The sequence below is a fragment of the Elgaria multicarinata genome, chromosome 3 (assembly GCF_023053635.1).
Source record: "Elgaria multicarinata webbii isolate HBS135686 ecotype San Diego chromosome 3, rElgMul1.1.pri, whole genome shotgun sequence".
NCBI classification, from domain to species: domain Eukaryota; kingdom Metazoa; phylum Chordata; class Lepidosauria; order Squamata; family Anguidae; genus Elgaria; species Elgaria multicarinata.
Window position 1 is genome coordinate 118137141 of NC_086173.1, and position 17164 is coordinate 118154304.

The 17164-nt window shown below is 43.0% G+C and overlaps 1 protein-coding gene across 2 annotated transcripts in view; it reads left to right on the plus strand.

The window, feature by feature from the left end:
* Positions 1–13745, plus strand: part of TPRA1 (transmembrane protein adipocyte associated 1) — a 40110-nt gene extending 26365 nt beyond the window's left edge. For both annotated transcript variants that reach the window (XM_063121373.1, XM_063121374.1), the window contains exons 8-11: positions 79–139; positions 1641–1743; positions 3642–3722; positions 10427–13745. In XM_063121373.1, coding sequence (XP_062977443.1) covers positions 79–139; positions 1641–1743; positions 3642–3722; positions 10427–10661 — 480 coding nt within the window. In that variant the 3' untranslated portion in view covers positions 10662–13745. The remainder of the gene's footprint in view (positions 1–78; positions 140–1640; positions 1744–3641; positions 3723–10426) is intronic.
* Positions 13746–17164: the final 3419 nt, after the last annotated feature.

The window sequence follows — 17164 nt, forward strand, 5'->3', positions numbered from 1 at the left end:
CGCCCCACCCTGCTCTTAGATATTCTCCCATCTTTCTGCATCAACCCCCAAGTCACCTGCTGTTTCCTTTCTTTTCAGGTTTATTCGTTGGTAGTGTTGCTTCCAAAAACTCCCTTGAAAGATCGCATTTCTCTGCCATGTAAGTGATTTTCCTCTCTTTAAACCAGTATTATTATTATTTGCAGGTTTGCAGAAGTTGAAAGCCAGTGTTGGGTGTGTTTGTGGTTTTCATTGGTAAGCTGCTGTGGCTAAGATTGACTTGGGCATAAACCCATCCAACCGCTCCTTTGAAGGTCCAGGAGAAGCTGTGTGTGCAGCCATGATAGCACTGAATCCATTGTCCACTTAGCTAGTAGAAGCATAGAGGTGTAGCCACCCATCTACGTGCCCTGAGGCAAGCAGCTCAGTGGCTAATTGCTGCCTGCACTAGTCGTTCTTGTTGTATGTGTTTTTCCATTTCCACCTTTGTGAACAAGGTGAACCGCCCAGAGAGCTTCAGCTTTGGGCTGGTATTAAAACGTTATAAATAGATAAACAAAAGATACTGAAATGTGAGCAAAGTATGAGGAAGTGCTGGTCAAGCATCTTTGGCACTGCAGCAAATTCTCCCTCAGCTCCTGGAAAAGTGGACTTGATTGTGCGTGAAATCTCCACTGGGGCGCTTCCTTTGGGTTTCGCCAGGGACCCATTTTCAGTTCCTGAAAAAGCTGTTTGTGATGGAAGAGGCAACTATGAAACTTAAACACGCTTTGGGACAATACCACTTCTTCTCTCCTCAATGTCATAAAAACATAAGTAGTGCCATGCTGGATCAGACCGAGGGTCCATCTAGTCCAGCACTCTGTTTGCACAGTGGACAACCAGCTGTCGACCAGGAACCAACAAAGCAGGACATGGTGCAACAGCACCCTCCCACCCATGTTCCCCAGCAACTGTTGCACACAGGCTTACTGCCTCTGATACTTGAGGTAGTGCGCAACCATCCGGGCCAGCAGCCATTGATAGCTTTTGCCTCCAGGAATATATACAACCCCCTTTTAAAGTCATCCAAATTGGTGACCATCACTACATCTTGTGGTAGTGGTATCACAGAAGGATTAAGGTATATATCCTGAGACCCATAGATCTATGATTTCTACCTGATTGGACCAATGGGTCCTTTTGGGAAGCAATCAGAAGAGCTTCATTTGAGTGGGTGGGGCCATAGCTCCACAGGGTAGTGTCCTTTTTTTAATCCCATACCACACCCTTCCCCAAATTGTACCTTTGCCCTACACAAGTTATTTAGTTGGTGGTCTTTATTAAGCACTTTAACAACCCAGTGTTGTAGGTTGAATGAAATAGGCGAATCCTTGCCAGAATGGTTTACGATCTAAAAGACAGAGCATGATATGAGGAACAGATAGTAGGGGGAAAGGTAAAACAAGTTCATTCAGTTATGTTAAAAGTTGCGCAATGATCCAACGGAATGGCCATAGGTGGAGCCTGGTCTGAAACAGGCAGCTCTCTGTCTTCTGCACTCAGGTGCTTGCCATGCTACATTGGCAGCGCTCAAAATGGCCTTGTCTATCAAATGGGCCATAGTGTAGGAGGTACGTGGTATTTGATTTGATCCCAGTGTCCTTGTCTCTCCTTTTCAGCAAGGAAGAGTTTCTACATCTACGCTGCGATTCTTGCTGTGCTGAACCTGGTGCAGGGAGTGGGCAGTGCTCTGCTCTGTGCAGGTATCACAGAAGGATTATGGTATGTATCCCGAGGCCCATAGATCTATAATTTCTACCTGATTGGACCCATGGTACGTTCCTAATTTTGACCAAGGTTATCTTTGTGAAAGTGCCACAGTAGTCAAGTTTGACTCACACATTTGCTGGGCTGCCAAAGCTCCAACGTGCCCGTCCAGCCCTCTGTGCTGCTCACTGTCATGCCTTGACTACCTTTTCCTGCCATCCCATCTGGGATCCATGATCTCTTCTGATCAAACCCACTCAGTGCCTATCTCTTGCCGCTTTCCCCTTTTGATAGGGGCGAGGAGGAATGGAGGAACTTTATTTATTGAATTGGGAGGGGTCATTCTGGTCCTACTCCTAGATCTTATTTCATCACTCTCTTTCCCCATCCCCCTGCCCCTGCTTTTGTTCATTTTAAATAGGAGGACGGTTGGGCACAGTTGCTCGGAGCCATGCTCTGCTTAACCAAGCAGAGAGGCAGAGATTCCACCTGTAATGTGGAGTGGCACAGGGCTGAGAGGGTTGTGGTGCTAGGTTTCCTCAGTCATGGTTATTACGGATGAGTACGATAACTTCCCCAGTTCCAGAGTGAGACTGATGCCCTTTAGTCCTCATGTAGAAGTGAAGCGTTTAACTTTTTTTTTAAAAAAAACGTAGTCTACTTGGGGGAAAGCAAACAGGGAAAGGCAAGGGATTTCCCACCTTCTCTCCTTGATGTTTGCCTCAGCTTGTCTCTCACGACCCAAAAAGGCTAAGAGCATTGACTGTGGATTGAGCCAGTGTGTCCTCTCATCTTCACAATTTAGAAGGCAAAAGGAAATGTTCTGTTGCTAGAGTTACATCTCCTTAACAGTGGCGGGGGAGGGTCTGCTTTTACTCCTTTTGTGCCCAAATAGTAGCGAATCGTCCTGTGGTGTTTTTGTGACTCCAGTAATTTGTTCCTAGTAGACGTGCAGGCCTCCTCCCAACCTAGGAGTATTATGATGGCTCTCAGCCAAGGACATCTTTTGCCCAGAAATAAGAGGGGAGGGGGATTGAAACCTGTACAAATGACATGCCAATGTTGCTGGGGGGTGGGGGCGTGGAAGCTGAAGTGTTTCTATTGGAGCTTTCCCCCAACCTGGTGCCTTCCAAACGTTTGGGACTTTAACTTCCATCTTCTCAAACCATTATTATTATTATTATTATTATTATTATTATTTATATAGCATCATCAATGTACATGGTGCTGTACAGAGTAAAACAGTAAATAGCGAGACCCTGCCGCATAGACTTACATTCTAATAAAACCATGATAAAACAATAAGGGGAAGAGAAAGCAAACAGGCACAGGGTAGAGTAAACAGGCACTGGGTAGGGTAAAACTAACAGTATAAAGTCAGAACAAAATCAAGTTTTAAAAGCTTTAGGAAAAAGAAAAGTTTTTAGCTGAGCTTTAAAAGCTGCAGTTGAACTTGTAGTTCAAACTTGAACTTGTAGTTCAAACCAGCATGTACAAAGGTCAGGAATTCTGAGAGTTCTAGTCTGAAACATCTAGAGGGCACCACATTGGGGAAGGCTGTCCTACTGTGTTTGAGGATGCGTCCCATGCAATTGTTAGGCTATATTTGAGGCACCTTTTGTCTCGGGGGCTAACACCTGAAGGGACTCTTTGTGGCAAAGCATGCCATGGCTTTAAAGGCTGGTTAGTTCTGTCCATGGAGGCCTGGAGGCATGTGAGCCTTTGAAAAAAGAAATCGTTTCCTTCACACTGAGGCACTGTGTATCAGTGTCCTATGAAAGCACCACTTTGCGAAGCTCCTTTTCCTGTCTCGAGGGAACAGAACCTCTTCTGGTGTACCTAGTTGTAGCCGAAATATGTGTGCAGATTGCTGGGATCAAATTCTAAATGGTTTTCTTGTCTCCTCTTGACAGCTGTGTCGATGCCACCACCTTCCTCTATTTCAGCTTCTTCGCTCCTCTCATTTATGTGGCATTCCTGAAAAGCTTCTTTGGGTGAGTGGCCAAGCTTTTTAACTTGATTTTATCATAGTTTTTTTACCCTGCCTTTTGACAAGTTCCCAGAGCAGCTTACAAACACCATGTGATAAAAAAAAATAACAAAATTAAGAAGCAATTCTGAAAGAGCAAATGGAAATTGTCCTCGTTCAGTTATTGTTTCAAGTTAAGAAGCCTGAGGAAGCAAAAGGGCTTTTGCCTGGCAGCAAAGTGACATCAACATAGAGCTCCCAGGGGAGAACATTCCTAAGTTTTAAAATCACTTACTCCTTGCTACCAAAGTCCTCTTGGTTTTTAATTAAACAAAGCTCAATACCTTTCACTAAGACCTTGGCCTGGTTCACACAAAGTATTAACCCATGGTTTTTATGGTTGAGTTCTGGGTAGCCATGATTTGCGAATGTAGGCATGCTAATAAACCATGGTTTATTAACCATGAATAACCCAGAAACAGAATCCATGTTTTTTGGTTGGGTTGTAGTCAGGATTGTTTAGACCATGGCTCATTGTGTGTGAACCCACAACCATGGATTGTTCATGGGTTGTTCCACCAAGCTACAGAGGCAGCGGGCAAGAGATTTTTTGTTTGTTCGTTTTTTAAAGAGCCATGTAAGTTGTACTATAGCATCACAAAGATATTTGGGATACTGGGAAGGAGTGGGCAAAGGAGGAGGGAAGCAAACAATTCTGGGATTGAGAAAACAAACTATCTTGTTCGATTGTTGTGAGACAAACCCAGGCTAGTATAACAAACCATGCGTTAAATGAACCATGGTTTACTGTTATGTGTGATCCAGGCCATTATTAAAACATTTTTCTCTGCCATTCCATTCAGAAAATGCCCAAGGCTGCTTATGACATTAGAACAGAATTAAAAATGGCAGTGTAATTACAAAACAGTGGAAAGTGCAAAATGGAGAGCAAGCATCTCTCTCATACCTTAAGAGAAGGTGCTGGAAATGGGTGGTCTAGGATTTGAGGAGGCTCAAATCCTAACTTCTTCACACATTCCCCATGTTATGTTATTTTATTCCATTCAACGACTCTGTTCATCTGTGAAATGGAGATGGGTTTTGACTTCATCACAGGGATTCAGGAAGATTATACTTGTGCAAAGCTTCATTAAATTCTGAAGTGCTGATATATTTTTTTCCTGGATTAGTGACAAAATTATTAATGTGAAATGCTGTTGAGGCTAAGCCTGCATTAATGCAGGTAATTTTTTTTATCTTAAATTTTAAGAAGGTGCATACCTAAATTGATCAGCAAGAGAATAAAATTCCAAGCCCCTCAGGTTAGAGGCTCTGTCCCTTTTTCAGAGTAACAACCTCCCCCTTTTTATTTTTATTTTTAACCAAAGGTGGTTCTATTACGAAGCATGGAGTGCCACCATGTGGCCACGCAGGGGGAATATCCATCCTAATTGAGGAATACTTGCAAATAATTCAGACGGCTTTTTAACTGGGGGAATTAATAACAATTTCAGTGGTTGTTTTTCAGTCTTAATGGTCAGAGCTTCTGGCTTGCATGGGATAAGCACAGAGTGCGCATTCTGTAAAGCTAACTTTCAAGTCAGTGCTGGATGAAGTGTGGTGGTAGGGTGGCCGGATACAAAAGCCTTCGGTAGAAGAATTGGCTTTTGCCGTGCTGCACCTGCTGAAATTCCCCCCTTCTACACAACCATTAAAGGTGCAGGAGCCCTGTGCTCTTTTTTCAAATAGCCACCTAGGTGGTAGAGGCCCTGAAAGAAAAGTTCTATGAGCATCTGCCATGTTTGCAGTTGACCACTTTAGTGCCTAACCAGGAGCATAGAAACCGCATTCCAAAAGAGCCATAGAAGCGCTTAGTTTCTCTGAAAATGCTCCTGCTGACCTTGCTGCATACATTATTACTGCTTCAGAGGAACATTATTATTTAAATACATAGGGCATGCCTTCCCCAACACGGTGCTCTCCAAATCCCATCATCCCTGACCATTGGCCATGTTGGCTGGGTCTGATAGTCATAATTCATAATCTCTGGAGGGCAGCCAGGGACTGGATCAAGACCATGATGGGGCCTGAGGCTAGCCCTCTTCCCCCAATACTGAGCTCACAAATAACACTTGTGCATTCATTCATTCATTCTCTCTCTCTCTCTCTCTCTCTCTCTCTCTCTCTCTCTCTCTCTCTCTCTCACACACACACACACACACACACACACACACACACACACACACGTTAACAATGTACAACGATGGTGCAAAAACATTTTTCACTACATATTTTGGTGGAAATAATCTTCCATGCTTTCCTGAAAGCAAAAGACTAATATCTCTTCCATGGTAGAGAACTTACAAACACAAGCTTCCCTTTTTACAACATAACACATAGACACAGAAAATATAAACACAAAAGAGTCATAGACTGACTCACTGACTCATTCAGGACACACATGTACACAGTCAGTGCCAGTCCTGGACACTTTTTTGCCTGAGGAGGATCGGCAAACGCCTCCCATTTCTCACTGGATAATCTGGGCCAGCCACTACCCTAATCTACTTCACGGAGTTGTTGTGAGGGTCAAAATGGGGAGATCTTTAGTTCTCGGAGGAGAGGCAAAGCATTAATATAATAAAATTAAGTAATTCTGTACTAGGAAAACATAACCATGGACTATATTGCAGTGTTGACATAACTGTTAGTCAGCCACAGTGCCCCCCCTCCCTGCTCCACCCCACAATAAGAGCATAATGGCAGACTTTGTTCACATTGGCAGGTTTAATTTAATGCTTACAAATGCAGTAACCACCCACCCACCCCCACAAAAAAACCCCCAACGTTTTCTTTTCCTTTTTTTTCTTTTTCTTTTTTTGCATGAACGAAAACCTGAGCTAGAATGAACACGAACTCTTATCATTCCTGCTTCCCATTGTTTGGGACTGCCCAATCACAGCTACACTAAAATTCTGGATTCCCAATTGTTTTCTGTAGGCACGAGGACAGGCCCAAAAAGTGGGGTGGAGGCGGAGATTCATTTCTGCAGACAAGTCTTCATTCTGTACTTATTACTCAGGCCAAATGTTGATTGTAGCTGTGACTTCACTCATTGGGTAAACACACTGAAAGGTGGTAGCAGGCTCATTTTTCACAAAATGTTTGGATAAAATGCTTGTCTATTTCTTTCAAAACTGTGGAATGTGCCTTGCTCTTTTTTCTTTTTCTTTTTTTGAAAGCTGGGAATTTAGGCTAGCTAGTGGGACCCCTGAGATTTTGGGCTGGGGGCTACAGTCCCTTAGCGCTATGGTTACTCTGGGTATGAGGGCACAAGGTTGGGGAATACTGATTTATCCTGATTTAGGTAAAGTTATTTAATTTTGATTTTGATATTTAATAATTCTGTTACAATCAGCTCTATATGCAAACACTAAATGGTTGCTGTAAGAGTATGTCTTTTACTGTGCATTCTCCTACCTGCCTACTCAGAAGTAAATCCCATTAGGTTCAGTGGGCTTACTCCCAGGCAAGTGGGTATGGAATTCCAACCTTAGTGAAAGTCTTGCATCCTTTGAAATGTTTTTTTTTTTAAAAAAAAAAGCTCCTTACTGTATTTTAAATTTCTATTGCATTTTAATGAAGAAGAAAAAACAATACAATTACTCATGTATAATTGAAAAAGCATTAAGAATGTAATATATTTAATATTATTATAAAAATATTATACATAAGGTATTGGCAAAGTGAGTCAAAGCTTAATTTGGAATTGGTGGTGAAGGAAATTAAAAATACAGCCGTTTCTTAACATGCAATGGGTATTTGAGAGATTGATTTTAACTGCTGTATAGTTAATTTAATTTTGCTGCCTTTATATCAATTTTTAAAAATATTTCAGCTAATTCCTGACAGCCAAATATTCCTCCATTGATTTATCAGCATCGTTCCTTATGGATGAGTGTGTAATTGGGGCTGTATGTATATACTTTACACCATACATCTCTGTGCTATATAATTCTGCATTCAGAATAATAGTACATATTTTAAACTTATTTGAATAGATTTATTTTTGTGTAATTCTACCTTTCAGGTTTTGTTAATTGAAAGGACCTTGTGTCTGTGTTTGATATATTCTGTATATAAATATATGTAGCCTGAGATGAGACAGAATGGAAGGAAGAAATGTAGTATATTCTGCTGACGTTTAGACAAAGGAAAGTGTGAGAAATAACAGTACAGTGGCAAATATCTTTTTCTGTGGGGGAAGCAGACATCTCCTTTCCGGCTTTCCAGATTACCCCTCCCTTCACCCCCAGTATGGTTGTAGATAGGAAAGGCTTGTAGTTCAATAGTAGAGCATCTGCTTTATATGCAGAAGGCCCCAGGTTTGATCCTGAGCATCACCAGTTAGGGCTGGAAAAAATTGCTGCCTGTTTGAAACCCTGGAAAGCAGTTGCCAGTCAGTGTCGACAGTATTGGGCTAGATCAGTGGTTCCAAACTTTTTCAGGTCACCGCCCCCTTGGTTCCACAAACTCATGCCCAGTGCCCCCTACCCTACCCTATAAAAATCATTATTCAGAATAGCGGTTTTCAACGACCCACTGAGGAAGATAATAACGATAAAATTCAAAACAGTAACAATTAATTGAATATTTATTCCAAATCAAAAGCACCCGCCACAGGCTTGCCAAGGGAGGGAGGGAAAAGAGAGCAAACACCTCTGTTTTGCAGCCAGCGTGGCGGGGCACACGAAGCAGGGTTTGTCTCTTCATTAGCGTTTTGAAACATTTCAATTCACTGTTAAAAGGACTCTTCTTAAACGGTATTAATACATGTGTGGATTCTTCCCCTATATGGCTTGGGACCAAACTACCTTCTCCCATAAAAATGTCCCTGGGTTTTAAGACTTTCCGGAGAGGCGCATCTCGGAAAAGACCACCTCTAGCGCCCCCTGCCACCCCCTTGTCTCTTAACGCTCCCCTATGCAGTCCCACCGCCCCAAGGGGGCAGTACCACCCACTTTGGGAACCACTGGGCTAGATGGACCAATGGTCTGACTTAGGAACATAGGAACCGGCCTTATACTATCTCCAGCTGTGTTTGCGCTATCAGGGATTGTCCAATTGTAATGCCAAGGAAAAAAGTTATACCCGTTCCTTCTTTAAAATGACTGCCATAAAAGCCACATCTTAAGAGTCAGGGAAGAATAGACCTATATAAGATGGACAGAGAACTATGCAAAGCTCTTAAAGCCTTTCTTTCTTTTCCTCTGAACTAGATGTGGCAGCAACAGCTTTGTGTGTTTTAAATATGGGACTGTTCCAATCAATCTTGAGAAAAGAGGAAAGTCCAGCTTTATTAGCAAAAGAAGGTGAGGGGAAGTTGAATCCTCCCCCACAGCTTTCTTGCAACCCTTCTTCCCAAACACTTCTCTCTTGGCTGAAGTCACTTCTGGAACTAGAATCCCAACAAGAAGAACACATAGAGAGTGGAGTTGCAAGAAGGCAATCTGCGGGATGAGGAAGGATTCATCTCTGTTCACCCATGTGCCACTTTTGCTTTTGCACTTGGATCCCCCAGACCTCTTTCTATGCAATTGAAGAAATGTTTAAATGCACAGAACTACTAGCGTCTCTCACATGCATACACACCCAAGCCCCTGCATGCGTCTTTTTAAAAAAATCCCTTCGAAGAGATCACCGCTCTTTTCTAAACACTTTCTCTAGAGCTAGTAAGATCAGAAACTTTATTTTTACGAAGTCAAAGCAGAGATGTCAGGATGTCAAACGTAGCACTAGGTTTCCATGCTTGCACAATTTGCTCAGAGGCACATGGAATATACTGCCACCTTGGGCGTTGGGGATGGAAGGGCAGTATATAAATTGTTGTAATAAAGAAATGTAGATAAACATGGGACATGCCGGATAAGAGCTCAACGCTGAAGTGGTTGAGGTTGGATGCCATCTTATGCAGAAGCCCTCATGCTGTTACATGCCATCCAGAGGATACAGAGAACTTGTTCATGCTGTATAACTCTTATGCAGCCTTCCCTGTGGCTGGCTAGGGGATGCTGGGAGTTGTAGTCCAGCACATCTGGAGGGTGCCAGGCTGGGAAAGGATGCTCTCACGAACCTCAGAGTATAAGAAGTAAATAAGTGAACCAATCAGAAAGACTCCTGCTCCAGATGATAGTGCCTTGGAGCAGTTGCTAGCTTTAGTTTTCTGAGGGCCCTTGGGCAAAGCACCCTTAATAAGTCCTCTCCTTCAGTAAGTCTATCTCCTCACCACCATTGTCACCAGCTGCTCTTGCTCCTCATCCTCTCTGTCATAATTGCTACCATTTGCTTGCTTGGCAGGCAGAGAGCCAGTGAGCAGGTAGGCAGTGGCATCTCCTGCTCCTGCTCCTCACCACCACCATTGTCTGGGCTGGAGCAAGAGGCAGGTGAAGAAGCAGGTTGCAATGATGAAGAGGGGAAGTAACTCCTAGGGGGCTCTTGTCGGTGGGCCCCTGCTGGGGTAGGGCCCCTCTGCAAGTGTCCATCAACTCCTACCGTCCTTGCTCTGGAATAAAAGAACAATCTTACTGGCTACTTTTTATTTCAGGAACTGTCTGCCAAGTTCTGTATGGATTTTTCTTCTTCTTTTTATTCAGAACTGGGTTTTGTGCTCTGAGATGCATCATCCCGGAAAGCCCATTTTCCTTTCTCTTCTCTTTTTCATGCCTCCAGGTCTGAGCCAAAGATCCTCTTCTCCTACAAATGCCAGGTGGATGAGCCCGAGGATGTTGACGTGCACCTCCCACATGCTTACGGGGTGGCCAAGAAAGAGGGCCTGGACTCCAGCTTCTACTCCAGCACCCAGATTGACACTGCAGCCTACTTGGACGACGTTGCATCCATGCCTTATCACGTGGGCAGCATCAACAGCATTGACAGTGACCGCTGGAAAGCCATCAACACCTAAGGCACATGTGGTCCCTTTGGGAGAAGGCCTCTCTCCTGCATCTCACACCTCCATCACAAATTTCCCTTGGGAACTTCTTAACGCATCATCTTCTCTTTCCCTTTTTTTAAAAGTATGTTAAATTCAGTATGAAATCAGCAACTACAGTCTTCTCAGAAGGACAACATTGGCTTTAAAACTAGATCAGCTTTATTTCAAAAACGAATGAATGCTGAGTCTTCATATTCTTGAGCATTCAAAATGCACACGGTTAGACATAACCACAGCCTTTGGTCACTGATGAAATGCCCATGCAGCCAGGGAGTTCTGGCTGCTCAGTAGAGCAACATAAATAACTGTCAGTACATAAGGTTGGATGCGTTATCCACACTCTGTTTATTAGGCTTAATTTCCTCAACATTCATGTTCCCAACAAGCCTAAGCTCCCAGTCATAATGTTGATTGGGGGAGAATTGGACTGTATTCCCTGTATTTTGGACAACTGTGGTTTGGTGGGAACTGTGTGAAGAAAGAACTCCAGAATGCTTTTGATGGAAAGAGCACTTAAGAGTGAATTGCTAAATGTCAGAATTCTTCATAGAGAAGCTGGGAGTAAACTCTACGAAGTGTGTGTGTGTGTAATACTATGAAGTGTGTGTGTGTGTGTATAATATCTATCTATCTATATATGCTGACTATGCTAGGAGAGGCAAGAGAAGTAGCCAGCAGGGAAGGTCTCTGTGGAACTTGTTGCTGTGCAACTAAACTACTGTGACTGGTTGACATGCAGCCATGAGTTTCATACACTGTATAAGGGCTGAATTTTTAGAATGAGAACGTAGCCAAGCGAGGGCTACAGATGGTGAACTGCTACATGATGCTGGCAGAACTCCAAAGCAAGTGAGACAAGAGGTTTGGTCGGGAGCAGGGCAGGAATGGACAGTTTCAAAAAGTATTCTACCTGGTAGGATAGGGCCAGACAGAAGACCAATGGGAAATGTTCTGATAGCCTGTGTGAGAGAGCTCAGGAGCGGTGCTTGGGATGGCGCCCAAGAAGAAGACAGGGTTGCAATGACCAGGATGTCTAGACTGGAGGCGGGCTGTGGATAACAGCTGCTGTGCTTTGTGCCTTAGATCTGGGCTGATAACCGTGTCAAGTATACCTTTAAGACCAGATTATACTTGCTTCCACTGACTATGGGGTTCACTGATCTCTTCTTTCCTGAAGAGGAAGCTATGCCGACCTGGAGCCACAATACCACGTCGCTGGTTGTTCTCATGACCATGGTGGTGGTGGAGGTTGTAGCTGACCTTTGGGCTCTCTGAGGATTATCTGTAAGATCAGCAAAGTGAAGAAAGTTTAAATCCTTCAGTAACAACAGGGATGTTCTTGGTAGGAGAAAGATCAAGTATAGGAGTTGCCATTGCATTGAAGGCAGGAGAGGGAGAATCAGAAAATGATCAAATCCTGCTGTTGAAGAACATTTGTGTGCACAGCTTATACTGCAAAATCAGTGGCCTCTCATTATCAAAGCAAGTGGAAAAATGCAAAAATGGGAACACTTACTCTTGCATGAAATGCAGGCACCCTTCTTTGAGTAGAGGCTGGATAGAAGGCAGATGTAGTCACAGTTAATTTAACGTAAAGCTCCAGATACTAAGGTTCAAAACACAAGGACACCTGAGAAACACAGAGGTTTCTTTTTTGCTGCTGCTATTATTTTGGCAATGATTTAGCGCCCAATGTGATCGATGCAGATGACTAAGGCAGTGATTCTATCAGCTTGGATGAAGATTCCCATTAAATCGATGCTTTTAAGTCAACATCCTTAGACTTGAGGTGCACGCAGAAAAAACTTCTTGGCTTTCCTCTCCTTGTTAATGAGCATCTTTTTTATTCTTATGGCTTGAACGTTCTGCTGTTTTGTGATCTCTGCCTGCCAAGCCACTCCAGGATTTAAAAAGGCAAAAAGACCTTGATTTCGTTTTAAGACTTTTAAAATATCTTTTTTTAAAAAAGAAATATATGTTTGATGATATCTCTGTTTCGGGTAAGTTGTCAGTGCAGATCGATGGGATTGTGGAGGAGATCAGCACTTTGCCTTTAGCTTTGCTGTGCCCAGATTCACCTTTTCTAAATGTTGGGAAATTTGATACCGCAATCATTCATTCAGACTTGCTGCTGTTAGCAACGTTATCATCTCTATGGTGAGGTGTCTTATGTACTGTGTAGTTTAGGCTTCCTTAATGCTTACTGCGTCAGCCAGGGGTAGGCCGGTAGAACGTCTGTATCTCACAACTGCGGACACCCTGCCATGCAGTATCCCAAGAGAGGATTCAGCAAAGGGGTAGTCATGGGAGTTACGATGTGACCTTGATGTTATCCAGCCTGTTGCAAGAGCATCCCTGATCCTTATATAGCACCTTAGCTTCTTTGTGTTCTGTGAAAGATAGGGAAGGCGATACCCGTTGGATGCAGGGCATAGGCCCAGGTGGCAGTGATGTCATACAAGATTTATTTATTTCCTCACATCTTTACTCAACTGGAATGCTAGGTACTTCCCTGCATGGTGGTTAAATGCCATATGGACTCTTGGCAATAAACCAGTGCTCTCTTTCTTTCCTTAGATTCCCTACAGTGTTTTATATACCTATTCCAGAAGCAGATACAAAGAACAATGAATATGAAGATGGGTTCCTTGAGTAATGTGAATCAGAATGAATCTGAATTTGGGTTACTGTTTGCTAACAACAATCTATATCAAATGCTGCCCAATCCTTGAGTTATGACCAGTTCTTCAATTATAGAATTCTTTTCTTTTACCCACCCCCTATTCCCTGGCATTTAAAGCACCTCCTCTAGGCACCCCTGAGGAGGATGCTGAGGAGAATCTGCACTAAATGAAGGAATTATCTCCTTCTAAGCATTGTGATTTTTATGTGTATATAAAAATGCCTCATGTCCAGTACACAATATGGTCCATGAGCAGACAAATGTTTGTATAGGCGTGAACATGCTGCGTATGTCCATATGATGTTGGAACAGAGATTAAAAACAGAGCAATGTATATTTTTGTCTGTAAAATAAATGAACTTTGACATAAATGAAGATAGACTTTCTCTCATGATAGGGGCTTTATAGGCATGTCTTTAGAGTTTTGCACTCTATCTCTTTCAGAGTTAAAGAAGCAGCCAGCCAAGAACAAAATGCTATCATTTTGAGGGAAAGCAGGTGTATGGGTTCTTCTTCTTTGCATCTGGCCAGGTTTTAGAGGACTGGAAGAAAATGACGTGGAGCTGAAATGGCAATGGTTTTGTTTTTAGTAGTTTAGCAAAACTGTCCCTTCCGATTGAAGCTGCTGATTTTGAAACATGGTCAGGAAAGGAATGCTTTAATAATAATGGCGATAACAGATAAGGTATTTCTTTATATGTAGTCCCAAGATGTATCTGGGCTCCTTGCAACCTTCAAACTTGCTCTTTGTTGCTACCCAGTGTTATGGCTTCCTGAATTAAGGAGCTTTTCCACAACCATTGATTGGGGTTGAATGAAACTATCTACCCAAACAGTGCCTCATAAATCACGTCATGTTCTGAAATTCATTGGAAGTTGATATTTAATATGCCAGTCTTTGTTGACTTCACCTGGCATGGTCTCCTAGTTCTCACTAAGTGAAGGTGTGAACAACACCATGAGAAGTTAATGTGATAGCACTATACCATCCCCAAACAATGCAGTAATCAGGTGTTTACAATTCTACTTGATATACTCACCAATGGCAATTGTCGGCCCTTCTGGGGAGACTGATAAACCATAGCTTTCCTGAAAATACTGCGAAGACTTGTTCTCATGCTGCACTTTGGAGGCATGTGGAACGCTCTGGAAACACATTGTAATTCCAGGAGTGATTCCTACTATAGCTCTCCTCACTAGAGAGGAGAGAAGTGGATTCTTCCTGGGCTTGTGCTGTATCTTACAAGGGAAGTGGCCCTGGCAACCATTTTTTGGCTGGCTCCCAGGGCAAGCCAAAACTCCTGGACCTCTGCTGTGTGAATGTTTACTGTTTTAAACCATTAATGTCACTATTCTATATGCACTTACCCACGGGTAAGCCATATCACCATGATAAAAATGGAGAAGGCAGCAAATACTACAGAACAGACAAAATCAATTAAAATGTGGCTAAACCTAAAGGCTTTGCACTTGCACCCAAACAACTGAAATGCTGCCACCAGTCACACTTCCATTGGGGGTGTGGGATGGTATTGCATAGTCACAAGCATAATCAAGAAGACTCTTCCCCTTGTTGACACATAATGTACCCAAGGTATTTTGTTGAAGGGCTTCCCCTGACAATCTTAAGTCATGGGCAGTCTGGGAATATGGAGAGGAGCTCCTGGGTCTCAAGCCATCTAGGACTTTAAAGGTAAGCACCAGCATCTTAAATTGCTTAGAAGCAAATAGGTAGCCAGTGCCCCTTTTCTGAATTGGTATACTATGATTCCGGCAGGTTGTACCACATAGGATTCTGGCTGATGCTTTCTGCACTAGCTGAAACTTCTGGGTCATGTTCAAGGGCAGCCCCACATACAACACATTACAGTAACCAGATTATTAGAGCATGAACTACTGTGTCTAAACTATCCCCATTCAGGAATGGTTGTAGCTGGCGAGCCAAAGTTGGTAAAAGGCACTGAGCTGAAGCACAACGCTGGATCAAGGAGAACCCTCAAGCTACGTACCTTAGATGTGAAGTGCAACCCCATCTAGTAATGGCTGTACACCCAATTTTTTCTATGAGAACCTCCCACTCACGGGACCTCCATTTTGTTGGGATTCAATTGCAGCCTATTGGCCCCCATCCAGATGATTACAGACTTGGGGAGAGAACTCCTATAGTCCCTGGAGCATCCCAGGGACCATAGGATTCTTTGGAATCCCAAAGAATCAGATACTGCTTTGACTTTGGAAAGGGGACTCCAGAATCTGATCCCCACCCCCATGGAAAAAGCCACGATGCCTGCAGTACGAGTTTGCAAAAAATGGCCTTGTAGGACCTCAGGGAGGTCTGAAAGGGGCCATTCCAGTGGGTGGGTAGGAGAAGAGAATCTCAATTATGAGGAATCCTATGACCTCTCCCGTGCCAGCCCTGTCCCCACCAGCATGCCTCCATTAGATGGACTCCGAGGGGGGAAAGGTAGTCAGAGAGACGGTCCTGCCCTGCTGGCAGCAGCCCCACAGGGCACTGGACACTTCAAAGCCTCCAAGATTGGAGGCTTCCATCCAAGGAGGGTGCAACTCTCATCTATATCAACAAACCAGTTCTAGGAATTTTCATTATCCTCTATTGGGAGTAGGCCCTTAGTAAAGCTAATGGGTGTAAATTGCCCATTCAAGACCACACTATTCAAAAATACAAAGAATACCTCAGCCAATTCTCTTGTGCCCCATTGATTCTTTGCACAAGTGGTGGGTCCTGCTGATTCTGAGGGGGGTGGCAGGTGGCATGAGTGTCCACCTAACAGCCCTGCTTCTAGTATACCACTAGAGAGAAACCCTAAATCATCCTGGACCTTACGGAACTAGTATCAGGATTCTGGCTTTAGCCTTAAAGTAAATCATTTGTTGCTTTGTGTCTGTATTTGTTTGGAGAGAGAGAGGCAGAGTTAATTTCACAACACCCCCCACCCCAGTTGCCTCCAAGCAGAAATAATTCTTTACAGCAAATACATGTGGAGCATGCACCTAGGTAATATAAACGCTATAGATTGGATGGATCAGACTTGGTTATACTTTAAAATCAATAGATCTAGACTGAAAATGGATGCAGCCCTCTAAGTGTGAATCAGTGTGTGTGCGTGTGTGTGTGTGTTTTCTTCTAGCAACCAGCTGACAAGTTTGTTTTGGAAATGTATGAATAAAAAGAATAGGGAAACATGATTTAAATCTGTAATTTAAATAGGGCTTTTCTCTTGCTGATTGAAATCAATCCACCCTGGGTGGAATGGATAGCCTTTTTTAATTTTGAATTCAAATAATTGTATTTTATTACGCTTTTCATGTTTAATAAACACTGGAAGTTTTCCTTATTGTGGTTGCTATGGTAATGCAAGCCAAAGTCCCTTTATAGATTAAAAAAAAACCTTCCTAAACCTACAATTAGCTGTTTCATGTTTTTAAATAGATAACAAGTGTTCTATTATTTTGCATGGGAGGCAGCCAACCCTCATTATAGTATAACAACAAAATACACCTTGTATTTTGAAAGTTCACTTTTTATTAATTTCTTTGGTAGGTGCAATTACAAGTCTGTCTTCCTATATTGCTGCTAGGTGTAAGGGTACCTGGTAGAAGACATTTCCAGCTCTTACCACTTGTTAATATGACAGTTGCCTTCCTTCCCGCTCCACATTCAGCATTGACAACAAAAAGCATTACAATTATTTTGTCTGGAATAGGCAGTTTTCCTCCTTCAGGCTTCCCCCACCCCACCCACTTTTTCTTCTTCAACGCATACATCCAT